General features: G+C 44.1%; 2 protein-coding genes across 4 annotated transcripts in view; one reads left to right on the top strand and one right to left on the bottom strand.

Annotated features, from left to right (window-relative positions):
• The window catches only part of ALPK1 (alpha kinase 1), a 77,702-nt gene extending 76,144 nt beyond the window's left edge, over positions 1–1,558 (bottom strand). For both annotated transcript variants that reach the window (XM_073340905.1, XM_073340907.1), the window contains exon 1: positions 1,182–1,558. The gene's annotated coding sequence lies outside the window, so the exon portion shown is untranslated. The remainder of the gene's footprint in view (positions 1–1,181) is intronic.
• On the top strand, positions 1,265–15,691 carry TIFA (TRAF interacting protein with forkhead associated domain). Of its 2 annotated transcripts, XM_073340909.1 has the most exons (3): positions 1,265–1,494; positions 7,012–7,524; positions 15,529–15,691. In XM_073340909.1, the coding sequence occupies exons 1-3, from the start codon at positions 1,284–1,286 to the stop codon at positions 15,684–15,686; spliced, it is 882 nt and encodes a 293-aa protein (XP_073197010.1). In that variant the 5' UTR covers positions 1,265–1,283; the 3' UTR covers positions 15,687–15,691. The 2 variants fall into 2 exon arrangements, with proteins under 2 accessions (XP_073197010.1, XP_073197012.1); XM_073340911.1 differs by lacking the exon at positions 15,529–15,691 and having other exon boundaries at positions 7,012–9,295.
• Positions 15,692–16,859: the final 1,168 nt, after the last annotated feature.

Below are 16,859 nucleotides of genomic sequence, written 5' to 3'. Positions count from 1 at the left end.
ACAATGGGTTTACGATCTTAACCATAAAGTTTCATGAACAAAGATTCCTCCTTCTCCTCAGTGAGCAGTGTCCTGTCTCACATTGCATTTCTAAATGTACAGGATAATTTAGTTGGGTAGTTCATCTGATGTAACCTACCCAGTTTTCAATTTACTTCCTATTTTAAAATGTAAATCGATAGTTTATTAACACTGACAAGTATTCGGCATACCACATTATAAGCAGATATTTTGTTTGTTTCTAAATAAAGTCTAGTGGGGACCAGTGGTTAATAACAGGGGAAAAATACACTTGAGAACTAGTGAAGTGTCTTTCAGTGGCTTACACGCAGAATGGTGTTCAAAAGCAATTAACTGACCATTTGACTCAGCCTGTTTTGCTGCCTAGAAATATAACTTTAAAACTTTTTATATCTAAAAATGTTTATTTAGAATGGACTACTGAGAGTTGCTTACACAAAAGTCCCATTAATCACCACTAACTTTGGTGAGGGCTGTGAGACAGTAAATTGAGTAAGATTTTGCTCAAAATAAAATAATCAGTGGCACAGAAATCTGATCATGGTAGTGTTAAGAGAACTTTTTTCTTACACTGATAGAATGCAAACAACATGTAGGATACACCTAGATAAACTCTGTCCCTCATAGATCCTGTACAAGAACCCAGATAGAAACAAACTTCTGAATGGAGCTAGAACACTTCCTTTAACTTTAATTAAATACATACATGCCAGGTATGTTGACACCTTCTACAAGATGGGTCAATTTTAATTAATATGATTATATGGACATTGCCTATATGGGAATGTAGTCTCAGGCAGTACACCTGCCCTGCCTCCCCCATGACAGTTTCTGGGAGCTTTTCACTCATTTTCGTTTTTATTAAAATGTTTCTCAGCTCCGTTGCTGTGTGAAAGGCCACAGCACCAGCAAAGGAAACCGACCGACTGTACGAGTGTACAAAGCAAGCGGTAGAGTCCGCCACACACAGAGGGCTGCTAAATGCGCAAAGAAAACACAGCGACAAAAGAAGAGGGAAATACATTTCTGTAATCCCTTGCAAATCTGGTGATCAGCAGGCGTTATTCACAACAATCAGAGGTTCGGACCGCCGCCTGGTTTTTAAGTTGCTGGCGCCCCTTTGATTATCCGCCTTGCGGACCGCTGTGCTGGGCACTTACATGAAGCCGCCGGTCCAGCGGGTTTGTTTTGGTGGCCGTCCTACGTGAAGCCCTCCTGGGACTGCTGAAGCCGCCGCCCGAGTGCTGCGAACTACAAGTCCCATGGTGCAGCTGCTCCCCCTCTCCCACCCCGGGCAGGCAACGGGAGGGGAGTGCGGGGAAGAGTCCTGTCCTCTGCCAGCTCTGCATAAACAGTCTCGTGTTCACGCCGAGCCTGGAGAGGAGCAAGCCCAGGGCGCGGGAGAGGCTCGTTTCGCTCCCGCGACACCCCGCTGGGATCCGCCTGGCTGCGATCTGGGGCCCGCCGGCGGAGGTGAGCGCACAGAGCCGAGCGCTGTTTCTTGCCCCCACTTCTTTCCCGAGGGGGCAGTTTCAAGGGGATGGATGGGAGCGGCGGGGAAAGGGGGGGGCGGCGTCCGCAGGGGCTGCGCCACGAGCGGAGAATGTGTGTGTGTGTGTGCGTGCGGGGGTGGGTGTGTGGGTGTGCGTGCAGCGAATCAGTGGGGTGCGGCTGATTTGCGGATGCAGAGGGCGGCGTGCCATGACCCGCGCCCGCGGCAGGCAGCCGGCGGGTCGCTGCTCGTCGGAGCGGGCTGGCGCGGGGCGCAGCTGGTAACCCCGCCAGGCAGGGGACTTCCCGCCGGCCTGCACGTGGCGTAGCGCAGCTGCCCGCCCCGGCGCGGAGCGCCTCCGAGCCCTCGCTGTTCCAGGCGAGCCAGGCGCGGGCGTGTTTCCCTTTGGATGCGCTGCCAGCAGCTGCTTCTGGGCCAACGAAATCGGCGCCTGGGGTTTTTCAGCTGCGAGGAGAAAAATGTCCCGCCCGCAGGTGGCAGCCAAGGGACCGGGCCGCCGCCTTTCCCCTGCCGTTGCCACTGAGGGGCAGGTTCTTGCTCGCAGACAGAGATGGGCGTGGGACTGCGCATCCGCCTGCTGCCCGCACCCATTTAGCGTCGCTTCCTTTTTTGCGTGGGTGAAGAGATGCCTCCTCCCGGTCTGCGGCGGGATGGAGCTTGGAGGGGCACCTCTGCCGCGCTGTGAGGGCGCCTGCCTGCTGCTGTTGGAGGCAGTGGAAGTTTTGCCATGGTCTTTACTAGGCGCAGGATCAAGCCCTTAATTGTCAGGACCCTGGATGCCTCTACTAGATCTTGCTGCACTGTCAACTCAGTAAATTTACTCACTTTAAAAAAACAACAACAAAAACATCACAAAGGAATAAACATAGCAAGATATGGGGGGGCGGGGGGTCTTTACTCTAGTCAATTCCCAGGCATTATGGGAAATTCTGCTCTTGGACCTTGTGACAGGTGTTCTACTCACCACCGTGGCACCCCCTGCTGGCCATAGCTCCGGGTTGCCAGGTGGTGTCCTGCCCATCCTCACTCCACTGTCTCCGCATCCAGGACCTGCGTCACTCCCTGGACTCCGTCGTCCTCTTCTGGATACAGCCCTCCAGCTCTGCCCCACTCGGTTCTATCCCCTGTTCTAGGGGACCAACACCCCTCAGTCCAACCGCTTGCCTCACTGGTGAACTGCAGTCCAGGTTTTAGCTGATTATCTCAGTAGCAAACTTCAGTCCATACACTGGCCACGCCGCTCAGTGGCAAGTGGAGGCAAAGTCAGGGAGGAGGGAGAGAAGATTCAGGCCCGCCCGCTACTCTGGGTCCCAACCCAGGGATCCCGTGGCCAGCAGCTATGTGCTACCCCTCCTCCAACTCTGCCATCTCCTTCCCTGCAGTCCCAGTACCTCCTCTGCCTGTGTATCAGGCCCTCAGTTTGGCAGCAGTCAAACTGTTGACCCTGCCCAGCACTGCTCTGTCCATTGTGCTCCAGTCCTCTAAGCCAGGGGTTCTCAACCTTTTCCTTTCTGTGGCCCCCATGACGTGCTATAAACACACCAAGGTCCACCTGTACCACAATAATTGTGTTTCTCTGTATAAAATCTATGGTTGGCATTAAGGGGTAGGAAGCAGAGCAATTGCCCAGTAGCCCATGCCACAAGGAGCACCGCAAAATTAAGTTGCTCAGGCTTCAGCCCGAGGTGCTGCAGCTCAGGCCCCTAGGCTGCAGTCCTCCATGGTGGAGCTTCAGCTTTCTGTCCTGGGCCCTAGTAAGGCTAATACCAGCTATACTGGGGAGACCCCCTCAAACCAGCTCTTGGCCCCCCCCTGGGGGCCCCAGACCACTGGTTGAGAACCTCTGCTCCGAGCAGCCAGTTCTCCTCCCTCAAACTGTAGAGAGTGACTGCCTCTGCTTAGCTCAGCAGCCCCTTCTTATATGGCTGGCCTTGATTAGCTCCTCCAATAAACATTCCACTAACTGGCTGACACTACAAGCCTTTTCCTTATTGGCTGCCTCCCATGCAGGCAGGATTGCTTTAACCCCTTATATACCAGTGAGGGGGCAGCTGCCCCATGACAGACTTACAAATTCCCTTCTAATCAATGAGTGTTGCAAGGATGCATTTGAGGGTGGAATGCAGCCGTCTGTCTACACTCATCATTGCAGTATCCAAAGATGTGTCATATAGAATCTGAATTTACAGGATTTTTTATGGTGGAGAAATTATTTGTTAAATGAGCATGCACAAATATTTATTATGGCCTCTATTAGGAACTGACATCTTCTACGTGACCTGATGGTTTAACCAGTTTGTTCCCTTTCTAAGTTTTGAGATTTAATGGAGTCAGAATTGCTTTCAAAACAGTTGTATCATTAGTGTTTTCACATTTGTAATCTGGCTTTGTGGGCCTCTTGCTGCTTGTTTTATTTGTCAGTAGAAAAAGTTTGAATATCAGAGAAAAATTTGTTGTTAGAAATTTTCTTTTGTGGGGTGGGTGTACGGGCAGCCTAACCCTTCAGCAAAAGATCCACAAATTCCCATGCACGGTGATGTTAACAGTCAGTGCCCCAAGGAAGTTGTGTGGATTTTTTGCTGATGGAGTTGTGCGGAATGTAAGGGGAAGTGAGCCAAGTATGCACATTCCAAATGTGAAATGACACCAAGAGTTCAACACTGTAGTCCTCTGTATGTAAAACTCTTGCTAAAGGCTGGGGGCTTTTTGCTTCCTTCAGGACTTGGCCCCAACTGGGCAAGAGTTTAATTAAGTGCATATTTCCATGCAAAATACAAAATCCATATCTTAAAAATATATTGTAGCACCGTGGAAAAGATTTTGCTCCCATTGCAGCCCTGTCTAATCTACATGCTGTCCACTTACTGAGGTGTAATCCAGTATCTAGGAACTGGCTTCTCTGTTTGAGAGAACTTCCTGACATCCCCTCCTGCCGCCTTAGGCGTTTAACAGAAGCAAATGGTCATTTGTAAAATTTGACATGCAACATTTTGAACAAAACATACAGGCCTGCATTGGCATGTCTCATTCACAACATCTGCAAATTCTTCCGAATACACTTCTCTGCTCTGGTAATTGAAAGACAGTAAGCATTACTGATGCACCTCCAACTGATTTAGGAGTAGAGTGATGGAATGTAGAATTTTCCACTTGTAAGTTACAGGTTCAGATCTTTTCTAAGGTTTTGATCTTTTTCAGGCATGACTGAAAGTTGCTCTTCATAAGCACCAAAATCACTTTAGAAAGAACTATAATTGCATAAAACTGCAATATAATTTTACCCAAAATCAACTATATTGTTTTCAAGATGGGCTGGGAAAAAGCAGAATTATTTACAGGTGTTATAAACAGCCTAGAAATCATAATCTACTTGAAATTAATTCGTTTCTTAACATTTAGGTTTTGCTTATAATGGCCAGGAAAACCATATTAGCACCACTCTAGCAAGTAATACTTAAGTAGAGTTCACTAGTATGATTTCCCTGGCCAGATTTATCCAGCACTGAAATGGGAGATGTTCTGTGCCTGAGCTGTTGCTTTGTAAGAAAAAAGCATTGTGCCTTGTTTTGAATATCAATCAAGGAAGGAAAATAATTCCAGAGGTCTTGAGATATTTATATGGTATCTCTAAATACTGGCATCACAGAAAGGTGTCATAGTACCAGTAATCCATTCTTTGTATGTTTATAGATTAAAGTTGTGCAATCTTGTGCTTGGAAAGGCAATCGTATGTCAGTCCATATCACAATGATGCTTCATGTCGCAATAAAATACAATAAACTGAACTGTAAACTGCTTTTAGTAATGACTCAGATGAAATGAATAACGTTGATTACGCATCTCATAGTCAAATGTACATATCAGTTAAGTGATGATCTTATTTGGATGTAGAAGAAAAAACCGTTTAAACACAGTGCACAATTAGCTTGTGGTACTCTTTGCCACAAGCTATGTGGCCAAGAGTTAAATATGACATTTATGTGGACAAGAACATCCAGAATTACAATAGCACAGATTAAAAACAACAACAAGGAGTTTTGAAAGGGATATATCCCCCATATTTCCAGGCATGAGCCAACTGCTAATTAATGGGGTTTAGGAAGAAACTTTCCCTCTGGACAGACTCTTCCATAACTACAGGTTTTTTTTGCATCTTCCTCTAACGCAACTAGTGTTGGCCACTGTTAGAGACAGGATACTGGGCTAGATGAACTACTGGTCTGGTGCAGTATGGCAAATCCTGTACCCCATTTTTGTTGGAGAAAGCAGGGGAATTTTCACACGCACTTTAAATTCATTTTCGATATCTGTAACGTATTACATACAGCAGCTACTCCTTAATGAGATTTCAGAAGGTAAAGTTTGTGTCAGTGGGTAGTTCTGAAAACTCTAGTGTTCTTCTGAGCTCCTACTTGACTGTTCTACCATGGATAAATATTGACATAGTCATTAGGCCAGAAGGAGAGGGAGAATGACTCTATAGTCCAGGGGTAAGGGAACCCATCCGGGAAGTGCAAGACTGAGGGGTCTGTCCAATCACACTTCCGTTATTTAGCTGGAGTGCCACTGTTTCAAAACAGGAGACCAAGGAAACCCTACACCAGAATGCCCCACAGCGTAGTGATTAGAGAGCTCTGAGACCTCTGTTCAAATCCTCTCCCCACTTTCTGGCAGGAAGAGGGGAATTGAACCTGAGTTTCCCACATCCCAGGCAAGCTGTACTTGTAAAGGGTACTTGTCACATTTCATATTGTCAAAGGAATATAATATAGTGATATAGAATATTCAGAGTAATTAACAAATACTATGTAATAGTTCCAATATGGGTCTGAGGTCTACAAAACAAAACAAGTGCTTAGGCTTCCAGTGGTGTTTCACCAAAATGTTTCTTCAAAGGTGAATCCATTTAGTAAGACACTTATAATAGAGGCAGAACTAGTTAATATATTTGCGTAGTTTCCTGCAAAGATCTCAAAACATTTAAAAATATTAAGGAAGTTTCATAACAGCCTGTTATGAACTTATGGTTGTATGCAGTGTTGTTGTAGACATGTCAGTCCCAGGATGCTAGAGAGACAAGGTGGGTGAGGGAATATCTTTTATCAGACCAACTTCTGTTCATGAGAGAGACAAACTTTTGCTCTTACACAGAACTTGGTCCGATAAAAGATATTATTACCTCACTCACCTTGTCTCTGTACTGTTTCTCATTTTACAGAGCACAGAGAAGCTTTTGATCTGTCCAGAGCCACATAACAAGTCAATGGCAAAACTGGGAATAGAACGATTGTGATTGACCTGGAGTTCTTAACTACCAGTCCTGTGCCCTAGCTGCTAGACTATGTTTACTACCCGTGGTTCTCTATAAAACAAGTACACATTAATTGATTAATAGTATGTAAAGTTCTTTAAATGATGCCGTTCCAGGTGGATTTTTTTGGTATTGCAAAAATTCCATGTTTCTTTCTTTCTTGTAGTTCTGAGAAGGATCATCATCATGAGCTCCATGGAAGAAGTGGAAACTGAAGAGACAGTAACTTGTCTCCATATAACTTTGTACCATCCTTGCCAGGAAGAAAAGCAGGTGTTTCGCAGCTTAAAATTCCATAAGCGAGAGCGGTGCAGGGTAGATGAAGTGGCAAAATTTGGCCGAGATTCTAACATCTGCCATTATAATTTAATGGATACCCGTGTTTCCCGGGTTCAGTTTACCCTGCAGTTTTTCAGGCAACTCAACAGCTCAGAATTTGGTTTTGAGATAAAGAACATGAGCAAAAAGACCAAGCTACTTGTGGACAATGTGGAACTGGACTACCTAAATAAAATTGACCTGCCATGGAAATGCATCATTCGCTTTGGAGACTACCAACTCTTAATGCAAAGACAAGATGGGGAATCAGTGGATTATTTTGAGATTTGTTTTGAGTTGTCCCAAGCTTCACTTTTGCAAGAGAGACACCCGCCTTCACTGCAGCCCATCCCCGAGTGTGGTATGTTTCCTTCTTTGGTCTATTCCCAAGGAGTAAAACCAGTAGAGATGGATGAAAATGATTTGTGATAGAAGGGAGAAGGTTGCTTTCAACAGTGTCCAATATCTAATTCAGTATGACTTCAGAGGACCAAATCTTATCTCCTCAGCAGACTGCATTTGTTTTGCTTTCCATAGTTACCACTGCTGTGTTATGTATTCTTCCCCTCTTGCACACTCTGTTTAAACATATCAGAACTTATTCATTTACAAATGTCATTAGCCCTGCATCATCTTTATTTAATGTCCATCCTGTCTCCTCCCTGCCACTCTGTTATCACCTTCTGTGTTTGTCTGTGGTAAACCCCAATCAGAGTTAGTGGATCTTTGCATGGGCATAAAGGCCCATGGTAGCAGATCCAGTTGTAGGATTGGGGCCATAGACCATAAGCTCTTTCAGACAGGGTGTACCTGCCCTATAGTGCCACTATTTGGCCAGGTGTCCTGTAGATGCTCCCTGCCTCACTTTCCCCAAGTGGGCTATCAGTAAGTTAAATGAGGCTTTATTTAGGGAATAGCATCCCTCTGAGGGGGTCTAGTTTATTAACTGGAGCCCCACTGAAAATGCATCCAGACCTTCACCCCAGTGTCTTAGCTAGGAGACAGTCAATCTTAATTTATCCATCCCACCTGAGTCCACCAGTCCACTCCAGCAGTTCTCTCAGTTCAGGCCTCTTGCCACTGTCTGGGAAGAATTTTCTCCAGAGTCAGATGTGTCAGCTATAGCTCTTCTCTGCAGCACTATGTAGCTTGACAGCCTAGCCTTTAGTTAAGCATTCCCATGTCTAGGAGTGCACTTCTAGGCTCCTGGCTCTGGTGAACTTCCTGTCTCTAGAAACCAACTCAGCTGGTAATCCTTTGTCAGGGTCATTAGCTAATTAGTTGTCGACTAGGCACATAGGGATTTCATTACCTCCAGGTGGATTTGAGTTGGCTTGTTCTCCGATTCAGGAGCTGAAAGTGCCAGTCCCACTAACAGCCCCAGTAACACAGGGTCTCTCGCTATATATTTCTGTTTAATTATTTCTGTAAAACACGGTGCAAAGTTCTGGCTTTATAAATAAAGTACAAATGACCAGGATTAATATGCAAACTTGTTATATTGCATTATTAACTTTGATACTGAAGTGCAATCTGTATTCAGACTGAGATCCATTTGCAACCCTAACTTCTATGTTAGGGTTGAAAATGAAACTCTGAAACTTTTTTATTCATATTTTGTGAAAATAGAGCTATTTAGTTGGTATATTTAGCCTCCTAGGTACTAAGTTCAGAAGGGACCGTTATGATCAGCTAGTCCAACCTCCTGCACAACGCAGGCCACAGAATCTCCCCCACCCACTCCTGCGATAAACCTCTCACCTATGTCTGAGCTATTGAAGTCCTCAAATCGTGGTTTAAAGACTTCAAGGAGCAGAGAATCCTCCAGCAAGTGACCCGTGCCCCATGCTACAGAGGAAGGCGAAAAACCTCCAGGGCCTCTTCCAATCTGCCCTGGAGGAAAATTCCTTCCTGACCCCAAATATGGCGATTAGCTGAACCCTGAGCATATGGGCAAGATTCACCAGCCAGATACCCAGGAAAGAATTTTCTGTAGCCCCACAGAAACATAATTTTTCTTCTAATCCTAAAGTGATCAGAATGTGCTATAATAAAAATGCTATTACATCTTCAAAGATGTGAGTGTAAATAAAATAATGTGAATAATGTGAGGTTTTATTAAAAATGTTTGCACGCCTTATAATATTTTGTCCTCTTGTGTGGTTATATCTTGTAAGCACAAATATATAAGGGAAAATTTTTCTGAGATATCAAGCTTTACTGGCAATTATTCAGCATCTAAAAAGATGGTGATGAGATCACAGCTGGTGATGAGCATTGCTCCAAAATCATGCTTTCAGAGAAATAGAAGAGTGCCTGAAATAATGCCACCTGGAGACCTACAACAACATTAGCCATATAGCTATGCATTGTTTACCCTCATTTTTAATTTTAATTCACCCAGAGTGTGTAATCCCCTGCCCAACAGCTGCTTCTCTCTTATCCCACAAACTTCAGGGTTCTGGCTCTACTTAATTCAATTCAGTTCTGCCCCTAAGGGCTGCATCAAGTTTCTCCCCTGCTGTAACAAACTCTGGGTCTCCTCAGGAGCACAGAATTGCCAAAGCAGAGGTCTCCCCCAGTCACATCCCAGTCCCCTCCCTCTGTATCCCCAGCATACCCTCATGCCTGGGGATCCTCTGGAGGGGGTACAGAAGCTCCCTACATTGGGTGGCTTTCATGCCTAAGCTGTTCCCCTTCTACACGAACTTAGCTGGCACAAAGGGACCGCAGGGTAATATTGAATAGGGCTCAGAAAGTTGAGCACTGAATAATATGAGGAGTGGGTTTATCTAGAATGACTACGTACTCTCACTTCAGATGCAACTTCCAGGTAAAAGAATGTTTGGGGAAGCAGCAAAGGAAATGCTTAAACAATTACAAATTTGCACTATAGATCATTGTGGCAAAGAGTTTCTAACTGTGATTTCTAAGCAGGTACATGTTGATTTCAAACCTGCTCTTTTGACTACACGACGGGACCACAGAGCATGCAATGTCTGTGCTAGAAATTGAACCTGTTTGAAACTTGGGGCCAAACTCTGTACTTCCACCTCATAGAATCTCATTCAGACCTCAGGATCTAACGTGGCTCCTCCAGGGTTTCCTATCAACTGTGGTTGTGTCTGCTAATGTGGAGAGGATCAAACTGCTAAGGCTTTGTTAGAACTGAGCCCCGACCACCATCTTATCCAGTATGATTCTATTTTTACTCAGTTATGGATAACATTGAAATACATTCCTAATTTTTAAAGGGATTAAATGAACCATCTAAAAGGATTTAGGTAGAGAGAATGCTGGAAATCATAGCAATGCTAACTCACTATGTTACAAGAAAAACTGAGAGAGATGCTTTTAGGATTACACTGGATTGGGTGGGTGGGGAGGATCACTCAACACTAAATTGAAGATAGACACCTAACAGCTTCATTGTTTCAGGTTTTTAAATCTGTGTGACCCACAAGGGCATTGTTATTTAGTAGAGGGACTTTTTAAACCATAAACATTTGGTTCTGAGAATTGTATATATAATCCACCTGGATATAAATTTGCCTTTACAGCTAGTATACAGATACTGTCTATAATACTAAAGGAAATTTACTCCTCTTATCAGGAGAAGAGTGAGATGTAGCTTTAGATGCACATTAAGGGGCAGAATTTTAAAACCTGAACAATGATTTAAAAAAAAATGGGTGCCATCAGTTAGGCCATCTAAATAAGTCACCTGATTTTCATCTGTCCTGAGAACCTAGCAGCTTCCATAAATATGGATTTTGGATCCTAACTGCAGGATCTCATCTTTGAAAATTATGGCCCAAGCTTTGCTTTATTTGTCCTTATCTTGTAGGAACAACTGCTATCAGTTTAAACATCTAAGTATTTGATATATGGGCACAGTCATGCAACACAGACACCCAAATGCACTTGCAAATAACTGTGCACAGATATTTGCACTTGAGTGCAGAAAGGCCAGGTAGTGACAATTCTGTTCAAAATCAGGCCCTTAGATCTAGTCATAAAATACATATGCTTTACTATGTTTAGTGTGTTCGCTTGCTGCCTGAAAGTGTTGTTTTGTACTTACCCACATAAAGTAATTGTATTCCTGTTAGTTTTTTCTACTAATGTATTACAGCTGTAATTTACAATATTAACACTCTTGTTTGGTGCTATCTTAGACTTAACTTCAAAACATAGACAATCCAGGAAGTTTTTGGAAAGCGTAGGGGACAATTTCCTGGCGCAAGTGCTAGAGGAGCCAACTAGGGGGGGCGCTTTTCTTGACCTGCTGCTCACAAACCGGATAGAATTAGTGGGGGAAGCAAAAGTGGATGGGAATCTGGGAGGCAGTGACCATGAGTTGGTTGAGTTCAGGATCCTGACGCAGGGAAGAAAGGTAAGCAGCAGGATACGGACCCTGGACTTCAGGAAAGCAGACTTCGACTCCCTCAGGGAACGGATGGCCAGGATCCCCTGGGGGACTAACTTGAAGGGGAAAGGAGTCCAGGAGAGCTGGCTGTATTTCAAGGAATCCCTGTTGAGGTTACAGGGACAAACCATCCCGATGAGTCGAAAGAATAGTAAATATGGCAGGCGACCAGCTTGGCTTAATGGTGAAATCCTAGCGGATCTTAAACATAAAAAAGAAGCTTACAAGAAGTGGAAGGTTGGACATATGACCAGGGAAGAGTATAAAAATATTGCTCGGGCATGTAGGAATGTTATCAGGAGGGCCAAATCGCACCTGGAGCTGCAGCTAGCCAGAGATGTCAAGAGTAACAAGAAGGGTTTCTTCAGGTATGTTGGCAACAAGAAGAAAGCCAAGGAATGTGTGGGCCCCTTACTGAATGAGGGAGGCAACCTAGTGACAGAGGATGTGGAAAAAGCTAATGTACTCAATGCTTTTTTTGCCTCTGTTTTCACTAACAAGGTCAGCTCCCAGACTGCTGCGCTGGGCATCACAAAATGCAGAAGAGATGGCCAGCCCTCTGTGGAGATAGAGGCGGTTAGGGACTATTTAGAAAAGCTGGACGTGCACAAGTCCATGGGGCCGGACGAGTTGCATCCGAGAGTGCTGAAGGAATTGGCGGCTGTGATTGCAGAGCCACTGGCCATTATCTTTGAAAACTCGTGGCGAACCGGGGAAGTCCCGGATGACTGGAAAAAGGCTAATGTAGTGCCAATCTTTAAAAAAGGGAAGAAGGAAGATCCTGGGAACTACAGGCCAGTCAGCCTCACCTCAGTCCCTGGAAAAATCATGGAGCAGGTCCTCAAAGAATCAATCCTGAAGCACTTGCATGAGAGGAAAGTGATCAGGAACAGCCAGCATGGATTCACCAAGGGAAGGTCATGCCTGACTAATCTAATCACCTTTTATGATGAGATTACTGGTTCTGTTGATGAAGGGAAAGCAGTGGATGTATTGTTTCTTGACTTTAGCAAAGCTTTTGACACGGTCTCCCATAGTATTCTTGTCAGCAAGTTAAGGAAGTATGGGCTGGATGAATGCACCATAAGGTGGGTAGAAAGCTGGCTAGATTGTCGGGCTCAACAGGTAGTGATCAATGGCTCCATGTCTAGTTGGCAGCCGGTATCAAGTGGAGTGCCCCAAGGGTCGGTCCTGGGGCCGGTTTTATTCAATATCTTCATAAATGATCTGGAGGGTGGTGTGGATTGCACTCTCAGCAAATTTGCGGATGATACTAAACTGGGAGGAGTGGTAGATACGCTGGAGGGGAGGGATAGGATACAGAAGGACCTAGACCAATTGGAAGATTGGGCCAAAAGGAATCTGATGAGGTTCAATAAGGATAAGTGCAGGGTCCTGCACTTAGGACGGAAGAACCCAATGCACAGCTACAGACTAGGGACCGAATGGCTAGGCAGCAGTTCTGCGGAAAAGGACCTAGGGGTGACAGTGGACGAGAAGCTGGATATGAGTCAGCAGTGTGCCCTTGTTGCCAAGAAGGCCAATGGCATTTTGGGATGTATAAGTAGGGGCATAGCGAGCAGATCGAGGGACGTGATCGTTCCCCTCTATTCGACATTGGTGAGGCCTCATCTGGAGTACTGTGTCCAGTTTTGGGCCCCACACTTCAAGAAGGATGTGGATAAATTGGAGAGAGTCCAGCGAAGGGCAACAAAAATGATTAGGGGACTGGAACACATGAGTTATGAGGAGAGGCTGAGGGAGCTGGGATTGTTTAGCCTGCAGAAGAGAAGAATGAGGGGGGATTTGATAGCTGCTTTCAACTACCTGAAAGGGGGTTCCAAAGAGGATGGCTCTAGACTGTTCTCAATGGTAGCAGATGACAGAACGAGGAGTAATGGTCTCAAGTTGCAGTGGGGGAGGTTTAGATTGGATATTAGGAAAAACTTTTTCACTAAGAGGGTGGTGAAACACTGGAATGCGTTACCTAGGGAGGTGGTAGAATCTCCTTCCTTAGAGGTTTTTAAGGTCAGGCTTGACAAAGCCCTGGCTGGGATGATTTAACTGGGAATTGGTCCTGCTTTGAGCAGGGGGTTGGACTAGATGACCTTCTGGGGTCCCTTCCAACCCTGATATTCTATGATTCTATGATTCTATGAACAGGTTGCCAGAATTTGCATTGTACAATGATATTACTTTCTTCACTATTTACTGGTCCTGTTACATAGAAAAATTCAACTCGGTTGCATTGTTCCTGACCATTTATTACATTTCCCAAGTTAATATTCTCAACAAAATGGCAACTAATATTTGATATTCTGGTCTCTACCATTCAAATAGATTATATGACGAGTAAAGAGAGGCCTCACCCCCACAAAAAACCTGCTGACTCAATAAAAATTCTCCATTCCAATCCACACAGCAGACCTGTAAACCACAGCACAGAGCTTCATTGTATATTCTGCACTCATTCTGCAATGGAAGTCCCATTGATTTCTGTGGAACAGAGGCAAAATATTCAGTCGAGATCCAGCTCTATTGACTAGTAGGAGAATTCAGCCCTCGAAACAGACAAAACAGTTTAGGAGAAACAAAATTCCCAAATCCAAATAATTTGTAAGGTTTCGGTTAATTCAGATGAGAATCCCACCCACCAAAAAAAAAAAAAAAAGTTTATCTTGTAGCAGACACGCTTCCCTTCATGGCTACAGCTGGTCAGTGCCATCTGAGTCTTGACTCAAAATGGAAATACGTCCTTAATACCAAATTGACTTTTTCACAAGAAAAATGTTCCATTTAAAGATCACTTTGTGGCCAGTGAAGATTCCTTTCAAAGGGGATGCCAATACATTCAAAAAATACAAGTGCTGTGTAAATATTGAAGCACAAATATTCCAGAGTTATATTTACTTATGACCATTCAATTAAAAAGCTTCCGTGCCAAGGAGTGCACAATGAAATTCAGGGTGCTGGGCAAAGATTGTTTAAAGCCATCTTTTTGCTCCTTTGATCAGATGCCAGTTCTGTACAGTCCAGTGCTCTGGCATAAATTAGAGAACAGCCTGAGGTTTACATGAATTTACACTGGTTGCCATTGTGGCTCTGCTACTGAATAATCTTTCTATACCAGGACGAGCCATTCGTGGTTGGCTACTCTGCTTTGCCCTGGCTGCACCACTGCTGAAGAGCAGGGATAAAATGTCTTAGAGCTTGATCCTAGGTCAATGGAAAGATTCCCATAGACTGCCTTTGGATCAGGCCTTTAATGAAAATGCAGGAAAACTATAAACAGGGGTCCAAATCCTTCTCTCGCATACACTGGACTTCATCAGAGTCACTCTGGCTTCACGTCAGCATCAGTGTGAGCAGAATTTGGTTCAGTGTTTATATAACTGTAAAATCTAAAGGGACATTCAAGTTAAAAAACATTAGAGGTCACCAAAAGTCACCATTCTTTCTTATCTACTTTCAACTGGTCGGGTGCCCCTTTGAGCTACTCTGTTGAAAGCTAGCATACTTGATTATAATGGGACTGCAGATCATAGGGAAAAAATGACATTTTCTATTTCTATTATAGGTCACCAAAGAATCTAAGAATTATATTCACTTCTGTGAGGCAAACTTGGTGGCCCCAATGTAGAGAAATTGCAGTAATCTAAGATCATCAGTTCTATCTAACAGATTTTAGCCAAGAAAATTTCAAATGGGAGGGAGTGCATCTCAGGCAACCGACACTGACAGTTACATCTACAGATTACTAGTTGACACCTGTCAGCTAGTACACATAAAATCTCAAAATTCGCAAGGCTCAGACTTCATTATGAATTGTGTGGGGAAAAAAACAAAATATGATATGAACAGATTTTGAGAGATATAGGAGAGTGAAAGAGAGAGAGTTCTTCTATCAGGGAAAATGTCTTTCTTTCTCTGTCTTAGGTCTGGTGTCCTTTCCTCAGTGCACAAAATTCACATGCTGTTTCTGTGAATTTTCAAAGTCCACCCACATTAAAGGTAAGCAAACCATTTCAGATAAAATAAATATTCAGTGGAGAAGATTTATCTATGTGGTCTGGGAAATGTTTAGGCTAGTTTGAATTACTGTGCAAGATCTGAGAGAAGACATGATTTTTATTTGAAGTCTAGGTTTATGACATTGGTTTTACATAACTTATCCAGTTCAATAAAAGTTTTCCGTGGTGCATGAGAAAGATTGTAAATCACCCTAGCACCTTTTGCATGAAACTTACTGTAAGAACAGTTTGCATGAACGAATTGGATGAAAAATGCCAGCAAGAAAACAAATGGCTGCACTTTGGTAGTTTAGCCATAGACTGGAGATACTGGTATTAAATCATGAAATATCATAAACAAACTTGTCTATTCATTAGCAGAATACAAAATGGTATGCATAACATGGAACCATTTTGAAAGTGAGCAGATTTTAGAACATGACTTAGCTTCAATAAAAGGGCACCTACTTAGAAAATAGTTGATCATTTATTTTTGCACTGCCAAATGAGTAAGAAAAAGAAGTTATTTACCTGTAATTCTTCACCAGGGTTCACAGCAGTATCCACATTCTTGGGTGCACACACTGTGTGTGTAGTTGCAGAAGTCTCATAGTGAAATCTGGGCTCACCTCTGGCATATTCCTCTGCCTGCTAGATGCCCTAGTGATCTTTAATATCGTTACTAGTTTTCTAATAGCTAAAGATGTAACACGTAAGTGTAATAAAGAAAAATCTTTATCCTCCATCTCTATAGGTAAGATGGGTGCACAGCAGAGTGTGGGTGTTTAGCACACCTGTCTTAGGGTATGTGTACACTGCAGCTGGAAGCAAGCCTCTCAGTCTGGGTAGAAAAACTCATGCTAGCTCGACTTGAGCTAATGATCTAACTACTACAGAGCAGATGTTGCTGCTTGGGCTGCATCTCAGGCTCTCATGCCCACTCAGCACCCTGCATCTGAGCAAGCTACTCTCAGCTTGTGTCCCCCAAGCTACCCCACAACTTCTACACTGCTATTTTTAGCGTGCTAGCTTGAGCTGAGCTAGCATGAATCTATCTCACTGGGTTGGGAGGCTCACTCCCAGCTAAAGTGGAGACATACCTGCAGGGCTGAATCCAGGGACTCTCGGAGTCTTTCCTTTGACTTCATTTGTTCTTGGATCAGGATATTAAAGAACAAAAATTAGCTGAAAGTAATTTTCTTATTGGGTGTCATGGCAAAATCCCACTGTAGAGACCAGGGCTCTGATTCTTCCTGG

The sequence above is a fragment of the Lepidochelys kempii genome, chromosome 4 (assembly GCF_965140265.1).
Source record: "Lepidochelys kempii isolate rLepKem1 chromosome 4, rLepKem1.hap2, whole genome shotgun sequence".
NCBI lineage: Eukaryota > Metazoa > Chordata > Testudines > Cheloniidae > Lepidochelys > Lepidochelys kempii.
The sequence above is the reverse complement of the archived record's forward strand: the minus strand, read 5'-3'. Positions and strand labels throughout refer to the sequence as shown.

What these genes read in the sequence shown, in the direction of transcription:
- TIFA (XM_073340909.1), top strand. Translation starts at nt 1,284, where the DNA reads ATGGTGCAGCTGCTCCCCCTCTCCCACCCCGGGCAGGCAACGGGAGGG. An exon ending in TCTGGGGCCCGCCGGCGGAG is followed by an intron (nt 1,495 to 7,011) that starts GTGAGCGCACAG and finishes TCTTTCTTGTAG; the next exon opens with TTCTGAGAAGGATCATCATC. An exon ending in GCAGCCCATCCCCGAGTGTG is followed by an intron (nt 7,525 to 15,528) that starts GTATGTTTCCTT and finishes TCTCTGTCTTAG; the next exon opens with GTCTGGTGTCCTTTCCTCAG.